At 38.5% G+C, this 23137-nt stretch overlaps 1 protein-coding gene across 1 annotated transcript in view; it reads right to left on the reverse strand.

Annotated features, from left to right (window-relative positions):
* The window catches only part of LOC128369407 (contactin-associated protein-like 4), a 95675-nt gene that overhangs the window by 67716 nt on the left and 4822 nt on the right, over positions 1-23137 (reverse strand). Inside the window, exons 2-3 of the mRNA XM_053330445.1 lie at positions 7409-7602; positions 1936-2083 (exon numbers count right to left, since the gene is read on the reverse strand). Of these exons, the coding sequence (XP_053186420.1) occupies positions 1936-2083; positions 7409-7465 (205 nt within the window). The 5' untranslated portion in view covers positions 7466-7602. The remainder of the gene's footprint in view (positions 1-1935; positions 2084-7408; positions 7603-23137) is intronic.

Here is a 23137-nt window from a genome sequence, read left to right on the forward strand (position 1 = left end):
TACCAATGAGGACAAAACAATAAACAGGAAAACAAAGCCCAACAGCAGCCATAGACAAATATTGTCCTGTAGACCAACTCTACCCCCCCCCCCCCCAACAAAAATGTAGCCCCCTCTTTAAAACTAACAAGCAGATGCTTACATCTACAATGTGTCAGGGAGAGTGTCTGCCCTGTCCACTGACACATATACCGGCCATAATGGGCATAAATTGCATGTCAAATGCAACTACCGACAGCTGTTTTGTGGAGTGAAACTTTGTTGACATGAAAGTTACTAGTTTCAGCTATATTTTTAAATGTCTTATTTGTGACACACTCTATTGAAAGACCTTTAATCTTTACTCAGCAATTTAAAGTGACAGCATATGTTTATATGTCTAAAGTAAAAAAAAAGAAAAAAAAAGAAGCTGTGACAGCCAAAAGGTGTGACATGTGCTTATTTAAAAGCCAAGGGTGGATTGACACAAGTGTTTTTTGCAGTGGGAGTCAGCTGTGATATTAAGACTGTGTTGTGAAAAACAGAAGGTGAATGAGTTAAACATGTATTTTTAAAAGGTGAAAACAGTGCGATATGTTCTTTTTAATATATTTTGACTGTGCTGATGCCAAACCTGATACTGCAGATCTGTTGTGAAATATCTAAAATGGAAACAAAACCAATTAAACTGTTAACACAATATGTTTGCCAGCTACGGGGAAGTGTGAAACATGGTTGTTGCCACTGTTGATAACAGAGGAGAGAAAAGAAATACAGCAGGAGATACAGCTGGTGGTAAGCCTTTGTGTCACTTAATGTGCATGTTGTGTTATTAAAAACATGAAAACCACAGGATAAAAGTAATCTAATAAACAAAGGTGTGATGGGTGATATGTTAATGATGTACAAAGATATATACAAAGTAAAGCGATAACACAACATGGTGTCCAGTACTTCAAATAATAAGGATAATAAGGTAACACAGGATGTTAAAAAGACATGATAAAAAGTTTTCAGGGGATGCAGTACATCATACTTAGAGTGGTGGTGAAAACAATCTGGAAACCACAAGATAAAGTCCTGGACACAAATACACACACATGCACGCACACACATATACACACGCACATATACAATCCAGCCTCACAGCATCAACACTATAGGGCATCTTCAGGTTAGTGGCTATTATAAAACAAAACAATGTTATTTGTATGAAATTCTGCTTTTTAGTTGTTCAATATTTCCAACCAGCTAAAAGTATAACTAAGTATAACTAAGTATAATTGTAGAGACACTAGTAACAATGCATCTTTAAATCTCCCTCCATTCAAAAATATGTTTCTCTTCTTGCTACTTGAGTAAGATGTTTGAGCTTTGTGCAGAGTTTGACACTAGAAGGCTTTTTTCACATTCATCGGTTGCAAATGGAAAGTTTATCTGTACTCACCTATAATCTGAGATTAAGGCGTGTACCAACAAGCATGATTTGTGACATCGCAACTAGTTTGGAGCCAGTCCTGGTCCAACATGCAACTCACACAAGTGTAATATGGAAATTTGAGATCTCCAGTTCACACACTTGTTAGTAAAGTAGGAAACATCTTGTGTCTACTAGTTGAACTTCTGATGTAAAGAGTGACATTAGCATATTTATAGATTCTGAATTTGTAATAATGGAAAAAGGAGTAAATGTCATTTTAAGGATTTTAACGAGATAATTGAACTTGTTTGTGATCGTTATATTCTTTATATTCTTTAAAGTTAAATGCAGATAGAATAATGTCTAAAAAATATGTTTCCTTGCTGCACAGAAACATTACAAACTTTCATTATATTCCCTAATCCCACTAATCCCATACTGTAACTCTCATGTAATAACTTGCAGCATTTCCCTGAAAAGTCCCTTCTTACTGTATTAATTCAGCTGTTCCCTCCTGTTCACTTCCCAGGACTTACTGTAAGGACATCCGTAGGTCTCCAGTCGGAGTCCTATCCGTCCGCTGGGATTCCAGTCCAGAGGAATGAGGCGGAGGAAACGAGCGATGGCTGGCTGCTGCAGCTTGTACTGAACAACGCTGTCTGCATTACTGTTACCTGGAAAAGACTGAAAACACACAAATGCTATCAGAACACATTGAATTAACACATTTAACATTAATGTTTCTTTTCACATGGGTCAGTTGCCCCCATATACAAGTTTTTTTTATTAGCGACTACCAAATAACATAGACTAAAGTTAATTGTCATGTTTAACCCTTGTGTTGTCCTCCCGGGTCAAATTGATCCCATCTCTTTTGACTGTTCCTTCTTGCCTTCCTTCTTCCCTCTTTCTTTAATTTTTCCTTCCTTCTTCCCCTCCTCCCCTCTTTCTTTGCTCCCTCCTCCTTCCTTCCTTCCTTCCTCCCTCCTTACTCCTTTCCTTCCTCCTTACTCCTTTCTTTCCTTCCATCCTTCTTCCTTTCCTTCTCTCCTAAATTCCTTCCTCTTTTCATCCTTACTTCTTTCCTTAGTTCCTTCCTTCCTTCCTTCCTCCTTTCCTCCCTCCCTCCCTACTCCTTTCCTTTCCTTCCTTCCTTCCTTCCTTCCTTCCTTCCTTCCTTCCTTCCTTCCTTCCTTCCTTCCTTCCTTCCTTCCTTCCTTCCTTCCTTCCTTCGTTCGTTCGTTCCTTCCTTCCTCCTGTCCTTCCTTGACATGAGGACAACAGGAGGGTTAATCTTTATTCAGGTAAATGAAACAGAACATGTATAACTATTCTTGCATAATGTGAATGGTGAGACCCCTCCCTGATATTTCACTTTCAACGCCAGATTCTTTTGAGAAGCCCAGTTTCTTCCAAAGAGTGGATTTGACTCCCTAAACCGATGGCCCTCTTTAATCTTTCTCATTCTCAGGAGTATTTACTGCGGTGAAAAATTTCATGCTCCACTGATTCCTCTATATTTGACAGTGCTCAAATAATCCTGAGGGATGTTTGTTTCATACATAACACTATTAGACTACTCAATTCTTGATTGGCGAACGGCGCATGCCTGTATTCTCCAAAGGGGGAGGGGGCTACGCTGTGTGTCAGAGAACAGGAACATGATCGAAAAAAACGATTGAAACATTTTATATATGATTATTCTTTACATGTTTTTTTCACCACTTGCCCAGGCATGTTGCTAGATTTACTAGCTCGATGTGGCATTTAACTTGCCCCAGGCAATCGGGAAAGCCTTATTGTTGAACCATGTAAACTACATTTTACATTTAAACACACACACACACACACAAAAACAGATTTTATTTATTTTGCTTCCTCCTATTTTCACCTTCAAACCAGTGAATAATCAATCTTCTGTTACATATTTGTAGAACTGGATGTCATAAAAAAATGCCTGGCAGCGATCTTGATAATAAAGCAAGCATTTCTATCATTCTTACAACAATGCCAAAATATTTCTTAGTTCCAGCTCAGCTAGGGTCAATAATGAGGAGCTGCTGTCTTTCTCTGTTTTATATCACCATGAATGAAAATCTCTGGGACAAAACAATTATGATACATTTGATGACATCTTACAGTGATCTAGGAAATGATGATAAGGATTTTCTCATTATGTTCTCACATTTAGTTGAAATGATTAATTGAGAAAATAATCATCTGCACTACGAATTTGACATGCATCAATTGCAGCATCTGCCACCACTATTTATCTGGTCTGCTCACTTGGATATTAAAGGTTCAGGGAGGGAGGGAGGAATGGAAGGAAGGAAGAGGAAAGAAAGAGAGAAGGAGGGAGGGAGGAAGGGAAGGAAGGAAGGAAGATAGGAGGGAAGGAAAGAAGGAAGGAAGGACGGAAGAGGAAAAAAGTGAGAAGGAAAGAAGGAGGGGGGAAGGAAGGAAGGAAGGAAGGAAAGAAAGAAGAGGAAAGAAAGAGAGAAGGAGGGAGGGAGGAAGGGAAGGAAGGAAGGAAAATAGGAGGGAAGGAAAGAAGGAGGGAGGGAGGAAGGAAGGAAGGAAGATAGGAGGGAAGGAAAGAAGGAGGTAGGGAGGAAGGAAGGAAGGAAGGAAGGAAGGAAGGAAGGAAGGAAGGAAGGAACCTATTTACCACTATTTATCGGTCTGCTCACTTACAACCCAAAAGCATTTTTAAAAAATATGTATATTAAAGGTTCATATTTTCATGATATTCCTGTGGATTAACAAACACTCTCTGCCAGATTTGCAATATGAACAGTGAGCTGCCCCTATTTCTGACTCCGGGCCGACTGCCTGATGGATCTCTTCCATCTGGCCATCTCTCCTAATTACATCCCTCCCTTGAAGTTGACATGCAGGTTAACTGGCTCCCCCACTGCTGAATAAAAGCTTACACATAATTAACGTATTAATTTCTCTGTAATCACAGTGCAGTGGAGTACAATCTCCTCACATGATGAAGAGGGACATGTCTGAAGAAGAAAGGAGTGGAGGTAACATAAAAGTGTCTATGTTGTATCTTCTTAATCTAGATTCTCTCTATTTGGATTAAAGACTTTAAACTAAAACTAACTAATACAAGTCACTGCTGGACACATTTAACACGCATAAAACAGAAATACCCACACAGTATCATATTACTAAAGTATGTATAGTGTTGTCAAAGAAACAGAGAAGGAGGAACATTAATGCATGAGAAGAGGTTTGATGTTGCCTACATGCAATGGTAAACATCTGTTAACAACAGCAGGTGAGAAGTCCCTGTGTTTATATCAGTGTTCATCTCATCCTCCATTCATGAGCTCCTTTATTTCAAAGTCTGTCAAATTCCCTGGCAGCTTCTTTATGCAAGTTATAGACAGACTGTATTTTATTCCTCATTTTAGTAGTTTCTCTTTAAGTTTAAAAAAGAGAGAGATAGGAAGAAAAATACAAAAAGAAAAACTTCCCTCCTCTGTTTCTTCAAGCCCAAAGCAGAAGCTCAGTATATATGTCGTACTGTAGTTGATCCGACAGCTCTACCATCAATTTTCTAGTCTGACAGACTCTAAGCCTGACTGACTAATACATAGAAATTCAGAAACACTTTGAAATGTGACTACAGTTTATGTAGAGTGTCAGATCAACATGTTTTATGCTGGGGGAAGCTGTGAGAAGCTCTTCTTGGCACTCTCAGAGAAGATCCTCAGTGCTGAGATTAGCTGGATTCTCTCCATATGAGAAAATTGCTTTGCATGCACTTCTAATGAAACGCTCCTCTCTGCAGCACTGTAACAAATGTTGCTGTACTCTGCATGAGTGTCCACACTCAAAATGGAAAATATGGCATGTTCTTTTTTTTTTTACATGTCTGCAGTACTGTTTGATTTGGTATTGGACTCATGTGGAGCATGCAGTTAAGAGACTAACACATACTAATATTATTTAGATTTTGAACTGTCTCACTGTGATGACAGGATCAAAACTACTTTGTACTCCAGTGGCTCTCATGAGATGGGAGAACACTGAAGGAAGGTGCTCACTGCCTGTGTTTTCCTCTGACTGATCTCTTCATTTATCAGTCCTACAGACACTTGCACAGTTCTTGGCAGTAGTTGCATTTCTTACCAGACTTAACTACATCTACACCTGCTACTGTGAACAGTGTCCCATTTGTGTCCAGTAAGGAGGCGCACGAAATGAAAACCTGTCAGCACATATTTAACCAATCCTGTGTTACATAAGATTGCTAAAGCTGGAATCCATATATTTCAGCATCTTGGTGGTGTAGACAGCTTTTCCAGCTACAGTGATGTCACTGCAGTGGCATGACAGGATGTACAGGATGATTTTATCATTCTAAAAGTAATATCACACTATGTTTAACACACTTTTTGTGTGCCAACTCTGAATTGAATTGTCTAACCATGATCAGGATCAAATATCAGTCCAGTCAAAATAAACATGGCTATCTTAATATTTAACAACACCATACAGATGACAAGCAATTATGATATTTTCACAAAAGTTTTGCTATTTGGTGCATAAAGCTACTGTAGGTTGATACTCCGTCTGAACTGCTTGCCAAGACACACATTTTTGACATTGAGTTTAGGGGGCTATGTCCGACCATTTCTGCAAATTTCTGAAACTGATGACTTGACATTGACATGCACTTCACATAGTGATTAGCTAGCTGTGTGGAGTTGGGAAAAGAGCCAAGATGAACAACAAAGATCAACACTAAGAATGCCGAACTACTACTGATCAGGCACAAGTTGATCCTTAATTATTATTCATTAAGAGTTTAACGCTAAAACTTAACTTACCCGCACCATCAGACCTGTGTGGGTAGCTTGATCAGCCTTGATTGAAAGTTATCTGTCAACATAAGCAAACAACTCCCCTTGTCTTTCATCATATATGCCTAAATCCTGATTTGTGTGAGGAGGCACATTTAACATCATCTTTTATCCCGTCCACTTCAAACCAGTCACAAAAGCACAAACCCAGAAAGCTCTCAAGTGAAATTACAAAGCTGCTCTAATGTTGACAGAAAATTGTGAATTCCCATAACTCACAGTCAGTAGCTTTTTGTGGAAAAAAGGGTCATCGTAGCATGATGCATATGTTTGTCTCTGATGTTTGTCTCTTAAAAAAAGCTTCCAACATCATACAAACATGACATCCATTAGTTGTCCTGTTTTTCTTATTATTTTTCACTCCATTCTAACAATAAGAGGGATACATCATCAAAGGTAATTTTGAAATATTTAAATAATGAAAAGAAAAAGGAACATTGTGAAGTAAAAGCACTGCACAAATATCATCGAGCAGACACACACACATGGTCTTTTCCTTCATTGATTTTACTTTCCGGCTGTGCTCCAGACTGCACCGCATGGTCTCAGCCAGGAAAGTGATGATGCTCGGCTGCCTCTCTGTCCTGTTCTGTGTCCATCAACAGCAGCTTAAGTGTTCTGGCAACAGGTCCGCACAGTCAGCAGTGCTCTTTCATTGGTTCATCCATTATTAATGAAAAGTCAAAGGCTCCTGATGACTGTGATTATCTCTGCAGGTTGGACAGATCCCTGCAGGCCAGATCGGCTAAAACACCATATCCACTGTAACTATGACTGTAGTGGTGCTGGGAAATTAGTTAGTAATGACCCTGATGGATGTTCATTACCTTATACCTACTGTTTGTGCACTTGTGTGGCAGTAAATAAGGTGATGCTGTTCTAACACATAGTAGTAGAGCCTTTTTTAAACTTTTTTCCAGGCAAATCATGGTTATATGTACATTGGCTTCATGTCTATACTGCTATACTTGCACTGTTCTGGTACTGTACAGTATATTGTACTTTGACAACTCCAATATATGTGTAGATGTTAAAATGTTCAGATATTAATCCTAATATAGGCTCATCAGTGCACCATTTTGTGATTAAAATAAAGTTTTTATACAGTTTAACTCCAGTATGGACTCACCCCTATACTGTCCTCCTGCCTGTACTGTTTCCAGTTGTGTCCCGTGTCACTGAACATCAGCAGGTAGGACGTCAGCCAATCGGAGCTGCCGTAACGACCCTGCGTAGCAACAGCTGTGATCTTTGTCCGCTCACCCAGGTCGACCTCCAACCACTGATACCTGTCTGAGGTGTGAGGAGACCAACCTCCAGCTCCTGCAGAAAGAAGATGAATGATTTATTACATTTCAGTCTACAAGGTATGAGATGATGTGATTTTGAGTCGTGTGTGTGTGTGTGTGTGTGTGTGTGTTTGTGTGTGTGTGTGTGTAAGAGAGGATTGAATAGCTTGACCTTTAATTCTTTACCAACACATTTTGTTGTTACAAAGCCAGAATGAAATCCATTTTGGTCACACTGTATTTTATGGTGCACTAAGATGTAATAAACTGAACTTTGTATCAAATTAGACAAAAACTAGAAATTATATGTTGTTTATTCGACAGTTAACAAACACAGTTATACTCCACATGCCATACACCTAAATTAAGCTGTAATTGAAAATCGCATATTAGACTCAAAATATACAATACTTAGACACTATTATTATATTGTATATTTAAGTGGAGCTGAAGCAGAGAGGTGGTTAGCTACACCAGACTGGATGGAAGATGGTAGAGGAAAGTGACGGATCAGGAAGTGATTTAGGAAAGATGGAAGTAGGTGCTGGAAGTTAGAAAGAATTGGATATAGCTATAGCTGCGGCTTCTTTTTTTGGACTGCTTCAAGTTGGGTTATTGTGCTATTTTGAGCTGCTCTACTTAAGTATCTGTCTTCTTTTTATGTATATATATTATATATTTGAAAATTTGAAAAGGTAAAGAATAAATCGGATAATAGTGATTGCGATGGGTGAGCAGCTATAGTAAAAAAAAAAAAAGGTAAAAATTAAACTTTTGCAAGACGGGGCTTCTTTCAAAAACTGTAATCCAATAAAATTTCATAAATCTATAAGTAAGGAAATCAGGGAGGTAAGAAGTGTTAAAATATTGAGAATTGGATCACTGCTGATTAAATGTAAGGCTCAAGGACAACATGAGGGAGCAGTAAGAATGAATAAAATAAATGGCAGGAAAGTACAATGTTCTCTGACTAGTGAAAGGAAATTGGTCAGGGGAGTTGTCACAGGCATTCCAGTGAATGTATTAACAGATGATGGGAAAGGAAATGTAACAGATGTAAGTGAGGTCAAAAGCCTGTAGGCAAACAGAAGTGGGATTAAATGTGATAGTCTCTTGGTTCTGATCAGCTTTGATGAAGAAATACTCCCTAAAAAGATCTTTATTGGATATATATAGGCTATGCTATGATGTGAGGCTTTATGTTCCCCATACCACTCAGATGCTTCAAGTGTCTGAGATTTTTGGCGCTTATCCACTACACAGTTCCAGCACAACTCGGCTCGCCTCGACTCGGTTTTTTTTGCGTTTCCACTAGGGATACTGTACTGCCTCCATGTCCTCCATTGTTTATGTGTTTGTGTCGTGTATAAAACGAAGTCACGGCAGTTTCGTGGAGCCGTGCTATGATGACCCCACCCACGTTGAGTAGGTACTTCTTTGTAATGGAAAAGGTCCTTCCTGGAACAGAGTTCCGTCGTGCTGGAACTGCGTAGTGGAAAAGCGCCATTAGACACATAGCGGCCGTGTGCAAGAGAAAGCAAAGCTGTAGCAGATGTGTTGCAGACCATGAGTATGGCAAGTGTGCAGAGGAGGCAAAGCTGAAAGGTTGCAAATGTGGAGGAGACTTATCATGGGTGCAAGATAAGTAAAAGAGCAGCAGAAGTGAAGTAAATCAAGGTTTTCTAGGGTATCAGCTATGAAGATGCGGTAAAGATGGTTTCAAGAGGCAAGAATAACCATAGAAGCAAAGACATACTGTAGTCAACTGTTCAGCACAGACAAGAAGCCAAAATGAAGTGATTTGTCATATCAGCTGAGAAGTATCTTGACATGAAAGGGCTGCAGTGGGAAACAGTTAAAGACATTCTTAATGAAGATACCCAATCCTCTCAGACACGGGCTGGATTCTCTTAATGGCGTTAGTTCTGCTTCAGTGGAATGCAAGAAGCTTAATTGCAAATGGCCAAGAGTTTAAAGAGTATAATTTGGGAGAGAAACCATAATGTAATTTGTATACAGCAGACATGTTTGAAACCACAGTTGGGTTTAGTTATAAAGGGATATGCTGCAGTTAGAAGAGAAAGGGAGTCTGGTAAAGGAGGAGTTGCAACATTCATTCAATGCAATGAATTACATATAAGCACAGATCATGAATCAATTGTGATTAAATTATGGACTGACGAAGGTAATTTAGATATAATTAACTGTTATAATCCAGGTGGGAAACTAAGTCAAGATATATTAGAGGGCATTGGGGGGGAGCATTGCAAGATAGTGTAACATTGTGCGGGGATTTTAATTTGCCTAATTCATTATCGGGGAGCAATAACACAGAAACAAATGGTTTAGTTGTTGAAGAATTTATAAATGACCACTGTTTAGTATGTATTAATAATGAGGAAGGAACATAATATAATAATGTAGAAAACACAGAAGCAGTACCCGACCTGACATTTGTATCTAATACACAAGCAGGTGTAAGCATATGGAGTGTGCTAAATCATACTACAGTAGCTGGCATAAAGATTTATTAGGTTATGGGAAGGAAAATTCCCAGATGGAAATTGGGAAATGCTAGTTGGGCTGCTTTCCAAGAGGTCAGCACAAACTTAAGACAGGAGAACTGGATGGATGTAAACATATTCAATGCAATAATTCAGTCTGCTGTGGAAAAATAAAACCCCAAGGGTGCGGGGAGCTGGACGTACTAAAAATGTACCCTGGTGGAATAGCAACTGTAACAAAGCCATAAAAGCCAGTTATAAAGTATTTAGTCAACTAAGGAGAGCAATGAGGATATCAAAACGCACATTTTGGAGGGAATATTGTAGCAGAACTGGAAGTGAAGCAGATGGGGCATGATCAGAAGAATGCGGGAGATCAGAAGAAATTATAAGTTACTAGTGATGAACAATGGAGACTGAATGACTGTCAATGCTTTAGAAAAGGCTGAGCTTCCAACATAAACCCCAAGAACCCCAAAATATGAGAGAAAAGCTAGTATTAAGACTGTTTTTTGTGATACTGGCCCCGTTCAGTGGAAACAAGCAATAATTGCGCCCATTCTAAAAGATCCTTCTAGCTACAGACCTATTGCCTCAGCTTCCCATTTATATAAACTCATGAAACGAATGGACGAAAGATTTACTTATTTCCTAGAAAGTAAAACTCTTTTGTCTCCCGATCAAAGTGGATTCCTCAGGGGTCGGACTACAATGGATTTTCTGTATTGTGATTAAAATCAGACATCAGAAAAGCACAGACCAACAAGGACATCATTTCTTTGATGTGTAAAAGGAATATGACATGCTCCGGAAAGAATGGTTGCTTAATAAGTCGAAGTCATTGGGAACTGGTGGTAGAGCTTATAATTGGGTTATGGATTTTTTGTTTGACAGGGAAAAGCAAGTAAGAGTAGGTGCAGAATACTCCAGTGTGTATGCTAGTCTGTTGTTATTCATCATAATGACAATGACATCTTCTCTCAAAGTGTAGAAAAGTCTTTGTATATGGACGATAGGGCTATGCAATGTATCTAATGTCAATGAGAAAATGCAAACTTCAGTAGCTGAAGAGGAAAAATGGTAAATAGTAAATGGGGATTCAAACTGTCAGGAGCAAAAACATAAGTCATTTGTTACTGGAGATGGCATAAAATCACATCCTACACCTCCTTAAAAATGTGGGAACAACATATTGAGCACGTAAAAGCTGCTATTACATATCTAGGGCTTTGGTTCGATGAAAAGCTTACATCGAAAGTTAATTTAGATAACACTAATAACAAATATCATATACTTTGTTGTTTGTCAGGACAGGAGTGTGGAGCAAGTAGAGTATACTGGGCACTTATGAGATCTGTCTTACACTACAGCTCTGTAGCTTACATGTCAGCAGCAGAATCAAACCTCCAGTAGTTAGAAGTATTACAAGCTAGTCTCTGTAGCGGATCCACTTAATTAGTTTTAAAATACACATTTAGCGACTGAAACATCTTACACAGAAGCTTCAGCACTGACAAGAGTTACAACCTACAAATACAGAGATGTTTTGGATCCATTTCAACAGCCTCCATGGCAGCTAGCAGCTATTTAGCATGGCTAGCATTGGCGTGCTGTGTGTAGCCCATAGACTATATAAAAATAAAGTATAGCTGCAGTGTCTTTGGTTTAACAGCACAGTGTAACGGCAAGTAACAGGTGTGTTGACCACAAAAACATCATAAGTGTTTTCTTTGTTATTAGGCCGTCACCCAATCTGCATAATAGAAAGCGAGAGATTGAAAGAGTTTATTCAGTAACTCGGGCCGGCGTAGGTTATGCCACTGAGAGCTACCGTTACTAAACACATTGAAAACACTTTGAAATGAAGAAAGATGATGAAGTCAAACTAACAGACAAACTACCCCTGACCACCAGCTGATGGGCAGCTCTCATAAACAGAAGATACATCACAGCTTTTCTTAAAAATGAACTGGATAGTTACCAGTTAATGGGTGTAGACTAAAGCTGAGATACTTAATGTGTTTGCTGCATGTTTGGTTTTATATCATTTACTGTCAGGATTATCCTAAAAGTGGCATATTAAGATGTTCAGGTCAGTATAACCAACCTTTTTTAGAAGGTAAAGCAGATATGTGATTTCACTTTAGTTCACAGTCTTTTGTCATATGTTCCAAAATACCCTTGAAGAAAGTTTAATAATGGTCTAATAGTGAGAAATAAAGATTCAACATCCTGGCCTAATGTTACTGTACAATCTGATGTGGTTTGACTTTAGTTTAAAGTACAACAAATGACTCTGTAAGAAAAGTGAAACTGTGTCAAATAAGGCCAATTAATGTATTATACTCGATATAATATGGCATTACACATTACAGCCTGTGTTGTCTAAATAAGCCATCATAGGCCCATGTTGGTAGCAATAAATGTGGTGTGTAATTACAGCACAATTTGATATGAAGGGTAGAATAGAGTCTAATTGTAACATATTTTGGATCTTATATTACATTGTATTTGATTTATAATTGGACAATGATCTAAAAAAAATGGTGTTTGGTTTCTAATTAGAATATGATTTTGTATAACAGTTTCTAACTCTATATATTTGGGGTATAACACAGCATTAAATTGAGTTTCTAATTACAACATAATTCTAATTTATGGTTGTCTAATCAGAGTATGTGTTTGTTTACTGTCTAATAAAGAACATATTATTTCTAGTTTTTCTCTAATTTGATACAAAGTATAGCTTGTTACGTCTTATTGGTGTACCGTAAAATAAAGTGCAGCCCACATTGTGAAACAACAGCTCAAAACCAATTTCACTGCAATAATAGAGCACAGTCTTATATATTTAGCTTGTTGTGCTGGAACAGATGATTGGTTTCATTCCAAGACACCGCAGGAGTTTTTTAATGTAGAAAATTGAATTTTAAGAATGTAAGGCACTCAGATTGCTGCTGTGTAGTACACAGAACATTTTCAGATAGCGGTACATATTGAAGTCCATTTGTCTTCATAAAGCAAAAGAAGGCATTCAAAAGAATGCAAACCTCTGCCAATTCTGAACAAATGTCCAATTTACGAACCTGCAGCCTCTGCAGCTTTTTATGCTTATTTATCATTTGTCTTTGATTTTTCTGTTTTTTTCTTTGCAACACAATGCTATTCAACAGAATTTCTGGATGACAGACTTTCTTACTTTATAAGCACACATATGAACCATATTACGACTCCTAAACTATAATCTTAACTGCAGGATTTAATATCACAAATCTACATTAATACATTTTCACAGAATAATAAGAGCATCACACTACACACCTTCATACGTGTTACACAGTTTATATTTAATAGGACTGTATATATTACATAGAGCATGCAAATGACTTAGATTGGAAAATGACTATGGGCCCTAATTCATGGCAGAATAATGACCAACACAAGCAGTGCACCGACACTGCTTCCTGACTTTTAAATTAGTTTTTTCCTATCTATGTGGTGTCCAGCACAGAGTGGACAGCACACAGATGAAGTGTCCAAGAAGCCAGAAGGTTCATTTAGACGAAGCAGCACAAAGTGAGTCTTTAGTATTTTGGTGGAAGTTGGGTTTTAGAAGTTGTGTCTCTTTTCTGGGGCAGCTTCACTCCCTGGATATTTGGGGATTTTGTAAACAAGAGCAAACTAAATACTTGGTGCAAATGCAGACTAACAATTGAATAATGTCAAAAACTGCATAAGGAGTATATATGTATGAACAAGCATTAAACATAACATTTGATGTGGTTAAAGCAGGAATGTCAATTAAGCTGTATTTAAATGTATTTTACTGGCTGTGTTGCTTAAAGAGTCATGCTCACATCTCTGTATATGGTGTCATGAGCAGGTATCATATTTTACTTTTTTACCATCAAACTCATATTAGCATTTCCTAATCTTCACTAAAAGCAAAGTACGGCTGAGGTTGAGGGGAATGTCAATTGTTTTTTTGTTTTTTTAAGTTAAGGCATCACAAATTCTTACAGGTAATCGTGAGGGGTGCATGAATGTTTGTGCCCAAATTACATGGTTATCCATCTGATAATTGTTGAAACATTTCACTCAAAACCACAAATGTGTACCTCATAGTGGTATAATATATATCAACTCAAACAAACAACAAAGTCAGTAGGATCCATGGTCTGGGAACCATGAAAGTCTGTACCTCATTGTGTTTAAATCTATCAAGTAGTTCTTGAGATATTTAATTGGTTAAGTGAAATATTTGACTTGCTGGTGAGACTATGGAAAGGTATGATGATCATCAAAGTTGAGTGGCCATGAATATAATATTTCATGGCATTCAAATACTAGTAAAGATATTTCAGTTAAGACCAAAGTAGTGATTTAAAAATCAACCAATTGACTTATATTGAACATCCAGCATGACTGACAACCCACCTTTGTATATTGATCTTATTAAATGTTATATTACAAGTTATTTTACAATGAAGCACAGCAGTTAGTTTTTTGGTGTACCACTTGGCCTTGACCTGCCTTTTCTCAACATTTCTATGCTTCTCATGGTGCCGTTGAACAGCCATAAAAGGAATGATGAACAGATGTTTGCAACAATAGCAGATTTCAACTACTGAAACATCTTCTGCTTTCAAATATTCTGACATCCTAATCACAAGATGCTAAACTTGCATCTTCTTTGACCTCAGTTCTTATTGATGTTTCAGTAGATAATAAACAATAATACGTGACACATTATTGTGTAGCCAGTTATTACATTTCCCAAACTAAATGTCATCAATAAGAGGTTGTGGTGCCATGTATTGATTAGTTGCATATATAATGTCAAACTGGATCATGTTCCAAGTATAGCACTGCTTAGAGACTTTGACATTATCTATTGATTAGTTTGCTGGTATCACATGCAATCTTTTGATATATAAGGTATTGTTAATAAGAGGTTGCGGTGCCAGGAATTGATTGGTTTTTACAGTACTCCTGTAGGTTGATTTCCCACATTACATATCACTAACAAAGAGCAGTGTTGTAACATATTGATCAGTTGTATTTTGGGTCAATAGGTTGAGAAAATAAAAAAAAGGGTTTGGTGAAATATGTGCATTTTTTCAGTAGGTTGGTAGGCTTTCCTATGTATGGATTTGACCGGTTGCACATTTTGCCGGTAGCATTGTGTGTAACAAGAGGATTTGATGTTGGTTATTAGTTTAGTCGTTTACAAGTTCACTGCCATTAGATTTGGCTGCGTTTTCAGATGTAGAGACAACTGGTACAAGAGAGAAAGGAGACAGAATGTATGTGTAGCAAAGTGCTTTGTCAGGACAAAGCAATGCCTCCGAGCTCAAACACCAGATGGACGGATTCTGAAGAAGGCTGCTGACCAATGTCCCGCTGAGTGTGCCCGTTCACCACATTCACACATACAGATAAAGGGAGAGAGAGAGAGAGAGAGAGGGAGAGAGAGAGAGAGAGAGAGCGAGAGCATAATCATTCACAACCATCCATAGAGAAAAGGAGAGAGTAGGAGACGCTATCCACAGCCAAGCTTTTGGAAAGCCTTAAAAGAACAAATAGACAAACATTGTAAATATCACTTGTCCTCATGTTACCAAGCTGTTGTCTGCTCTTTGTTTCAGCAGCAAGATGCCAACATTTTATTACAAAGCCACAAACGTTTTTTATCCCAGACCTCCAGGGTATATGGTGCTGGTCTGTTCGATTTTGGTGTAGGGGACAAAGTCACAAACTGTAGTCCATTTGACGCCTTCAGCCACAGAAAGCCTTTTTGCAACACAAATCCATCACAAAACAATCAACTGTAAAACTATAAAATAACTGCATTGAGACATTTTTTCATTCATGTGGTCGAACAGTGAGCTGAACAGCTAATGGCATAAGGACCAAACAAGTAGTAAGAAACCAGGGAGTGTACTATTCTTTTGTAGGAACCTTTCACCACAGAAAATTGCTATGCACATTACTGTCAGCACCTGCCTTGATATCATACCCATATATCATAGTTGATATTAGACCCCGCGTTACCTGAACTTCCTCTCAGGGCACAAAATTGCTGCCAAATTAAATTGGCAATCAACCATTTTCCTACAGTGAATTATGGCCTCAGACTTGGAGGTGATAACTCTCATCCCAACCACTTAGCACTTCCTGACTGCAAACTGCATGATGGTGGTCACAGTCCAATACAACCAACAGAACGATATAACCAGCAAACAGCATAGTCCATCTCAAGGTAAGCAAACCAGACACTCCTGATGTGCATCCAGAGGTTCTGTACATAAACATCTAAATCCAACATCCACAATAATGAGTTGCTTAAGTTGGCACCCAATATTCCTGCAGACATAGTTTCCCTTCAAACTCCTGCAGACTGGATGGCCAAACTCACAAAAACCCCTTCAGAATTTTGGGAAGTTCACTTTTCCACAACCAGGCAAGCTCTTCATTACTCCTCCTGAATTTGAGATGTGACAGTCATTGGATTTCTCAGGGTGGCTGAGTAGTGTAATCCTGTAATAACTGGACTTTCACAGATTTACTAAGGATTATGAAAGAGGGGCATCCTAGTGACCCACATCAATCGAACCATAGTTTGTTTGACTTTGACCTTTTTTTCGGTTTTTGTTTGCGTCAATTCAACAATCACACTCAGGTCCGCACCAAATTAATCGAGTCCACCAAAAAAGAGGTGGTCCTGATCTGCACCATCTGCTGAACTCTGGTTCTCTGTTCTGGTGGTAAGAAAGCAACCTGATCTTCAGGAGTATGTGCAGCTGATGAGCAGGTACCCATTCAAAGGAAGAGTGCACCTCATCTTCATGTAGTGACACGCAATGCACCTTCGGCGACACCAGTGCATCAGCTGCAACTCGCTTTCAAAATGTATCATTTGCCAAAAATGACTAATGCAAACAATGTAAAAGATTAGGACCAGAGCCAAGATCACCCTGCAGAGCTGTCGTTCCACTGTGAAACTCGAAAGTGGCAAGTTTATCTATGACCTGAAGATAAACACCAAAATGACCTATGACCTATGAGTAGTAGCCACCTCAACTATTACATATTTTGGTTCTTTTAGAAATATGTGAATGTGAAACCAAACCTTACCAAAGTCTGTCTGCTACACTATAATGATTTAATGCCTTGCAAAACAATCGAACTATAGGTCTGAAAATGCATTAAAACACTGGGTCAATCCCTGGTTTGCTTCATGTCATCTCCATCTTGCTTCCAATGTATTCTGTTGCACTTTTCTATTAAATGTCTATTAAAGAAAAATGGCAATAAAGTAAATATATAAAACATTCAAAGTGAAAATATTTGGCCTGCAAGACCTATGTGTTGGAATCTATGGTAGCAACAGGCTAGCTGTGTTGCTAAAGTAGCTGCTGTAATTGTTCCTGAAACTGATATTTGGTTTAGCTGGTTTAGTGTAACTAGTGTTTCAACCTAGGCTCTTTATTTATACATTGAGGTAATACTCGTTCATTGGTCAGTTAAAACGAAAAAAAAGAGAGAATTGGTGTCTGGTGACAGGCAGAGGGAGAAAATCTCAGCAGTGAAAATGAATCAGTGTCGGTCTGGCGGCTGGTGGAGCCTGATCTTTAAAGAGCTAAAGGCCAAAGCTAATAAGCACTTGACTAACAGACGGGTCCAGTGACAGCAGAGTAAAAAAGTGCAGACACACCTGACCTTTACTCATGAATATTTGACTGGAAGGGTAAAAACAAAGAGATCAGAGGGAAACGAGTCAGAGAACAAGAGGCGTTACAAAGATTTACTGTGTCCACCCTGTCAGATATAATTGAAACAGAGGTGAACTGATGGCTGATGGTCTGAACACTTTCTGTCACAACTGTCACTTTAAATCAAAGAGATTTCTCCGGTTTCTCTCCCTCAGTCAGCGTCTGTCAAGGAACCGGCTCTAACCACCCACAGAAAAACCTAGATACAGTTAATAGCAGTCAGGAGTGTGAAATCACTGCTCTGCTAGCCAATTACAGGACAAAACTTTCCTTCTGCTTATACCAATCAGGGAAAAGTGAAACAGTTGCTCGTGGCAACATGAAACTCATTATCTAGCATTACTCGGCATAAAATAAAAGCATTTCAGCTGTTTTTCATTTGTCAATTTTATCATTCAAAGCTTGGTCAGCTAATCTTGACCAATTTAATACTTAAGTGAAAGCTAAATTAGAATAGTTAATGCTCTATTTTAGTCTAGCTTTTTGTTTTCTTTCTTTCTTTATTTGTATTATAATTGGGTTCTTTTTTTATAATTGTATGTTTTAATGTTTCCAATTTTTACTGTTCAATTATGTTTTAAAAAAAAAAATTATAATTGGGTTTTATTTATTTATTTATTTTTTAATTGTATGTTTTTATGCTTCTTACTGCTAAATCATCTGATATTTTGTTTTTATATAGAGCACATTGAGTTGGTTGCCCCTGTGTGTATGAAATGTGTGACCACCTCCACTTATGTTTGAGTGACAGATGCCATCTAGCCATAATTATGACCTGGAGCAGTGGCACAGTCCAGATGACATTTATAGATGTTGACAATTTTCTTCATTCAGAGGAGGAGGGAGGGATGGATGGATGCTTTAATCCAACACTTCCAACTGTGAGTCAGCACAGTTTAAAAAAACCCTGAATACTATTGTTTTCCTAACCTTAACACCATGGTTATTTTTGTGGGTGTGATTTTGTGCCTACACATACCTCAACCTTACAGCATAAAACATCAACATGAGCAATGTCTGTTTTCCCTACAATTACTTATGAAATTATTAATATGATCAAATAAAGAGTTTTGCTTTTTTTGGGCTGCTTTCTTTTAAAAGTCCTATCCTCAGATATCTGATGTTAGAAGGGGTGATATTTTGTAGGACATAGTTTATATTTTCAGTTTATCTTACAAAGATTAAAGGCAATTTCAGCTATTCTCAATTAAAAATACATATGATGGGTTTAGCCTCTGACATCCTTGATACTTCATCAATCCAACTCGACTGTAGGGACAGTGACACCTGAAACCAGCTCAATTTGTCTCTCTTGTGTTATTAGAGCAGTGCAGATAGTGTATGTGACAGGTGAGGAGGGAAAGTCAGTCAGGCTGCACGGCTCTCCTTCTGCTTTACTGTTGAAGGGAGACCAAGCCTGACATGAGGCTGCTGTGGACGGTAGCTTTACTATAAGGAGCAGATGGATGGATAAGTAAAGAAAGGACTGCTGAATCATTAATAATGCACCGATATTCCACCTGACAGGGGCCAACTGGAACACACAAAGAGAAACCAAAGTAAAATGAAGAGTCAAGCGGAAAGGAAAATGTCAGACAGGCAGAAGAAGAGGCGAGCTGCACAGTAAGAGACAAGTCGTGCTACAGACAGACAGGTATAGCTGAAAGGAAGAGGAGAGGAAGACAGGTATCGGACAGACTGTTATGAAGGCCTGGAGTGAAGGCTCATAATTTGCATGAGAATGGCAAGACTGGGTGGTAATTTCAGCAGGCTGATAACATGCCAGACGGACAGAGAGCCTAATGGGCTCATTGCAGCAGGAAGAGCAGGCTGGAAAACATTGGATATCTGCTGCAGGCAAAGCACATTTCAACACATTTCCACTCAAGTGTCAAGTGTGTTTTCTGTAGAGCAGTTTAACACTTGAACTTTGTAGAAACAATAAAGATCTGAACACACATGAATACTTGATTATTTGGCTATCCATACACAAAACCAGAACAGGTTCCAATTAAAGTTTCATTTCCCTTTTTTACATCCAAGTAATTTAGTAAATGATTACTGTGGCAGAATAATTAGTATTATAATAAGTCTATTATAGCACAATTGCAGAGGCATCAATGGTAATTGTCACTGTTGCCAGAGAATAGAAAACGTGTAAACATGAAGACTGCTATTAACATGTGGCAAGAAGGCAGAACCGACTAAATTAGACCTCACAGATGAAAATGTGCCTGTAGATGCCTTAACATTAATGATTAGAGTAGAAAATAGTCAGTTAAAGTTATAGTTAAAACATGGTAATGTCAAGCAGGGAAGAGCGGAGGTGGAGAGAGGAAATAAGAGCAAGGCGGACAGATGGAAAACGGAAAGAAAAGAGAGGAGAAACTGAGATGATAGAAAGAGGTTGAAGGAGAAGTAAAAAATAAAAAGTGAAAATGGAAAATGAAAATGAAGAATAAGACCGACTGCGGATCCCAACAGAACGGCAGGGAGCCCAAAATAGTGAGTCATTCATCCTGCAGGTTCTTGGTGAAAGAGACATTCATCTCTAATCAACTGCCTGTCAATGCTTTTCAGCCCTGACTTCAAAGCCCAGATGTAAAACTGATGTTCACGCAAAAATATTTTGTGTGACACCTCTTAAAAATAAACTGCTATGTACAAAAAAGAATATGTGTATCTGCACGCATGCTTTACACCAGAGATATACACATTTATCACTGCTGAGCTGAGCTGTGTTATAAAACAACGTGTATGGAATTAAATTAGTCTCACAATGTGTGCTCTTAAAAGTGATAGACATTATAGCAAAAGCCTAAAGAATGTTTAAACCCACTTTCAGATTTATGGAACCTATATTTGCTTATGAAATCAGATAAAAGGGCGATTTCACTAATATTCCCCGATCTAGACCACATTAAACCAGGTCTAGATAAAAAACCACTATACTTAGACCTGTCAAACCTGGACTAGATTACCAAATAGACTCCAGAGACTTATTAAAATACAGTATCAGATTTGTGAAATCTTTATTCTATTTGTGAAAAATGAAAAAAGGGAAACTACACAGTTTTTTCCCCATCCAGACCACATTGGACAGATTAGAAAATTGACTCTATGAGGATAAAAGACTCTATAAAGAGATTGTATTTAAAGATGTAAAAATAACTTTTCTGCCTTTGTGTTGAAGAAGAGAAAGAAGAGATCTAAAGGGCCACAACCAAAGAAATGAAGAGATGTGAATTGTGTTGTGAATTTCAAGCCACAAAATCAATGACATTACCCTTTTTTGGGGTTTTCATAGAATAGAATAAAGGTTTCTGAAAATTAAAAATGTGTTTTAATGAGTCTGGAGTCTCCTTTTGTAATCTAATCCAGATTTGACAAATTGGCTTTTAATTTGGATTTAGTTTAATGTGGTCTAGATGGAGAAATATCAGTGATTTGTTCTGTTTTCATTAACAACACTTTTTCATAAACATAAGTGAAAAAAAACAGAAAAGGGAAATCAGCCGTTAAGTATCATAATGTATGTTTCCCTTTGATCTCTCAGGTAACAACCTATCTTTGACTGTGTCACTTATGAAACCAAACAGCCAATCAAAGGTCATGATCAGTATTCTAAGTGATCAATCAAAGCAGCAAACTATCTATTCGATACCCGCCTCCAAAATATCTAATATCAACTTGATGAGCAAGTGACTGTTGAGCAGTTGCAAGTGTGTAGGAAGGGTCCAGCTCATGCTCCTCACAGTCCCGTACTTGTGGGGCAGATTGTGTTTTTGTGTGCCCGTCTCAGATGCACGTACTGGGTTTTTTTTAAGTGGGCGTGTTTTGAAACTATAAGCACCATAAACATGACAAAAACATCTTCATTGGGGGGATTTGTGAACATAACAGTTAAAGCCCTTATCTGTTCATCTGTTCTACACATTATAATCTGTTCTGCACATTATAGGAATCAACCAGTTCTGTATACTTACTGTACATTCACACCTGCCAACATTTTTCAGTTGGGAGGAAATGGGAAGGTGGATGAGGTGACAGATAGATACACTCATTACTGATGCTCATTACCAAACCGTTGCGAGTAAAAAGCCATTAAGTACTTTATCAAACCACCTCTTCAACAAAAGGCAATATTTTCATATTTTGTCCCATCCACCACCACATCATGCTGGTTATTTAGTGAACTGTTCATTAGTCTACCATTTATCTTAAAAATTTGGAAAATATTTCTAAACTTAGCTGCTGGCGGAGACAAACCAGCCCCCTCCTCTCTACCAGCGGTACCTGCAGGCAGTGAATCGCATCAGCAGCAGACGGAGGAGGACAGAGGACAGGAGGAGGAAAGACTTCCTGCGCAGAGAACAGCTGTGCACACGCCCCGCGAAATTGGGTTGCGGTGACAGATGGGTGGAAATTGTATGTCGTGTGTGTGTGTAGATTGTGTTTCGTAGACGATATAGCGACTTGGGTAACGTCAGACGAACATACAAAATTTATGGATCTGTGTTCGACGATTATTCACAATAAAGTTTGAGGGCCATGCAAATTATGAGAGTTTCCCAGGAGAAGCAACTAAACGGGAGCACAGCACAGGGGAGGAGGTGAAAATACGAGAGAAACTGCAGGAAAAATGGGAGAGTTGACAGGTCTGTACATTACAATGACTTTGGTGCTGGTAGAGGATGCTACAAGGCGATTTTGTTTATGTTCAAAACAAGATTGAGCCCAAGTGTGGAAAGAAATGAGTATTGGTCTCATGCAGTTGCAAATCTGGGGTTTGAATATGTTTCTCTCAGCATTTGAATTTACAGATTTCGCTGCCTTTAGTTTAGGTCAGTAAATTGGTGTGACTAAAAACCAAGCAGTGTTTTCTTTAACCTGTTGTCCTCGAGTCAAGGAAGGAAGGGAAGAAGAAGGAAGGAATGGAGGAAGAAGGAAGGAAAGGAGGGAGGAAGGAAGGGAGGGAGGAAGGCAAGATAGAAGGGAGGAGGAAGGAAGGAAAGGAGGGAGGAAGAAGGAAGGAAAGGAGGGAGGGAGGAAGGAAGGAAGGGAGGCAGGAAGGAAGGAAGGGAGGAAGAAGGAAGGAAAGGAGGGAGGGAGGAAAAAGGGAAGGAAGAAGGAAGGAAGGAAGGAAGGGAGGAACGAAGAAGGAAGGAAAGGAGGCAGAAAGAAAGGAAGGAAAGGAGGAAGGAAGGAAGGAAGGGAGGAAATACGGAACGGTCAAAACAGACGGTCAATTTGACCAGGGAGGACGACATGAAGGTTAAAGCAGCTATAA

This window comes from Scomber japonicus, chromosome 12 (genome assembly GCF_027409825.1).
Source record: "Scomber japonicus isolate fScoJap1 chromosome 12, fScoJap1.pri, whole genome shotgun sequence".
NCBI classification, from domain to species: Eukaryota; Metazoa; Chordata; class Actinopteri; order Scombriformes; family Scombridae; genus Scomber; species Scomber japonicus.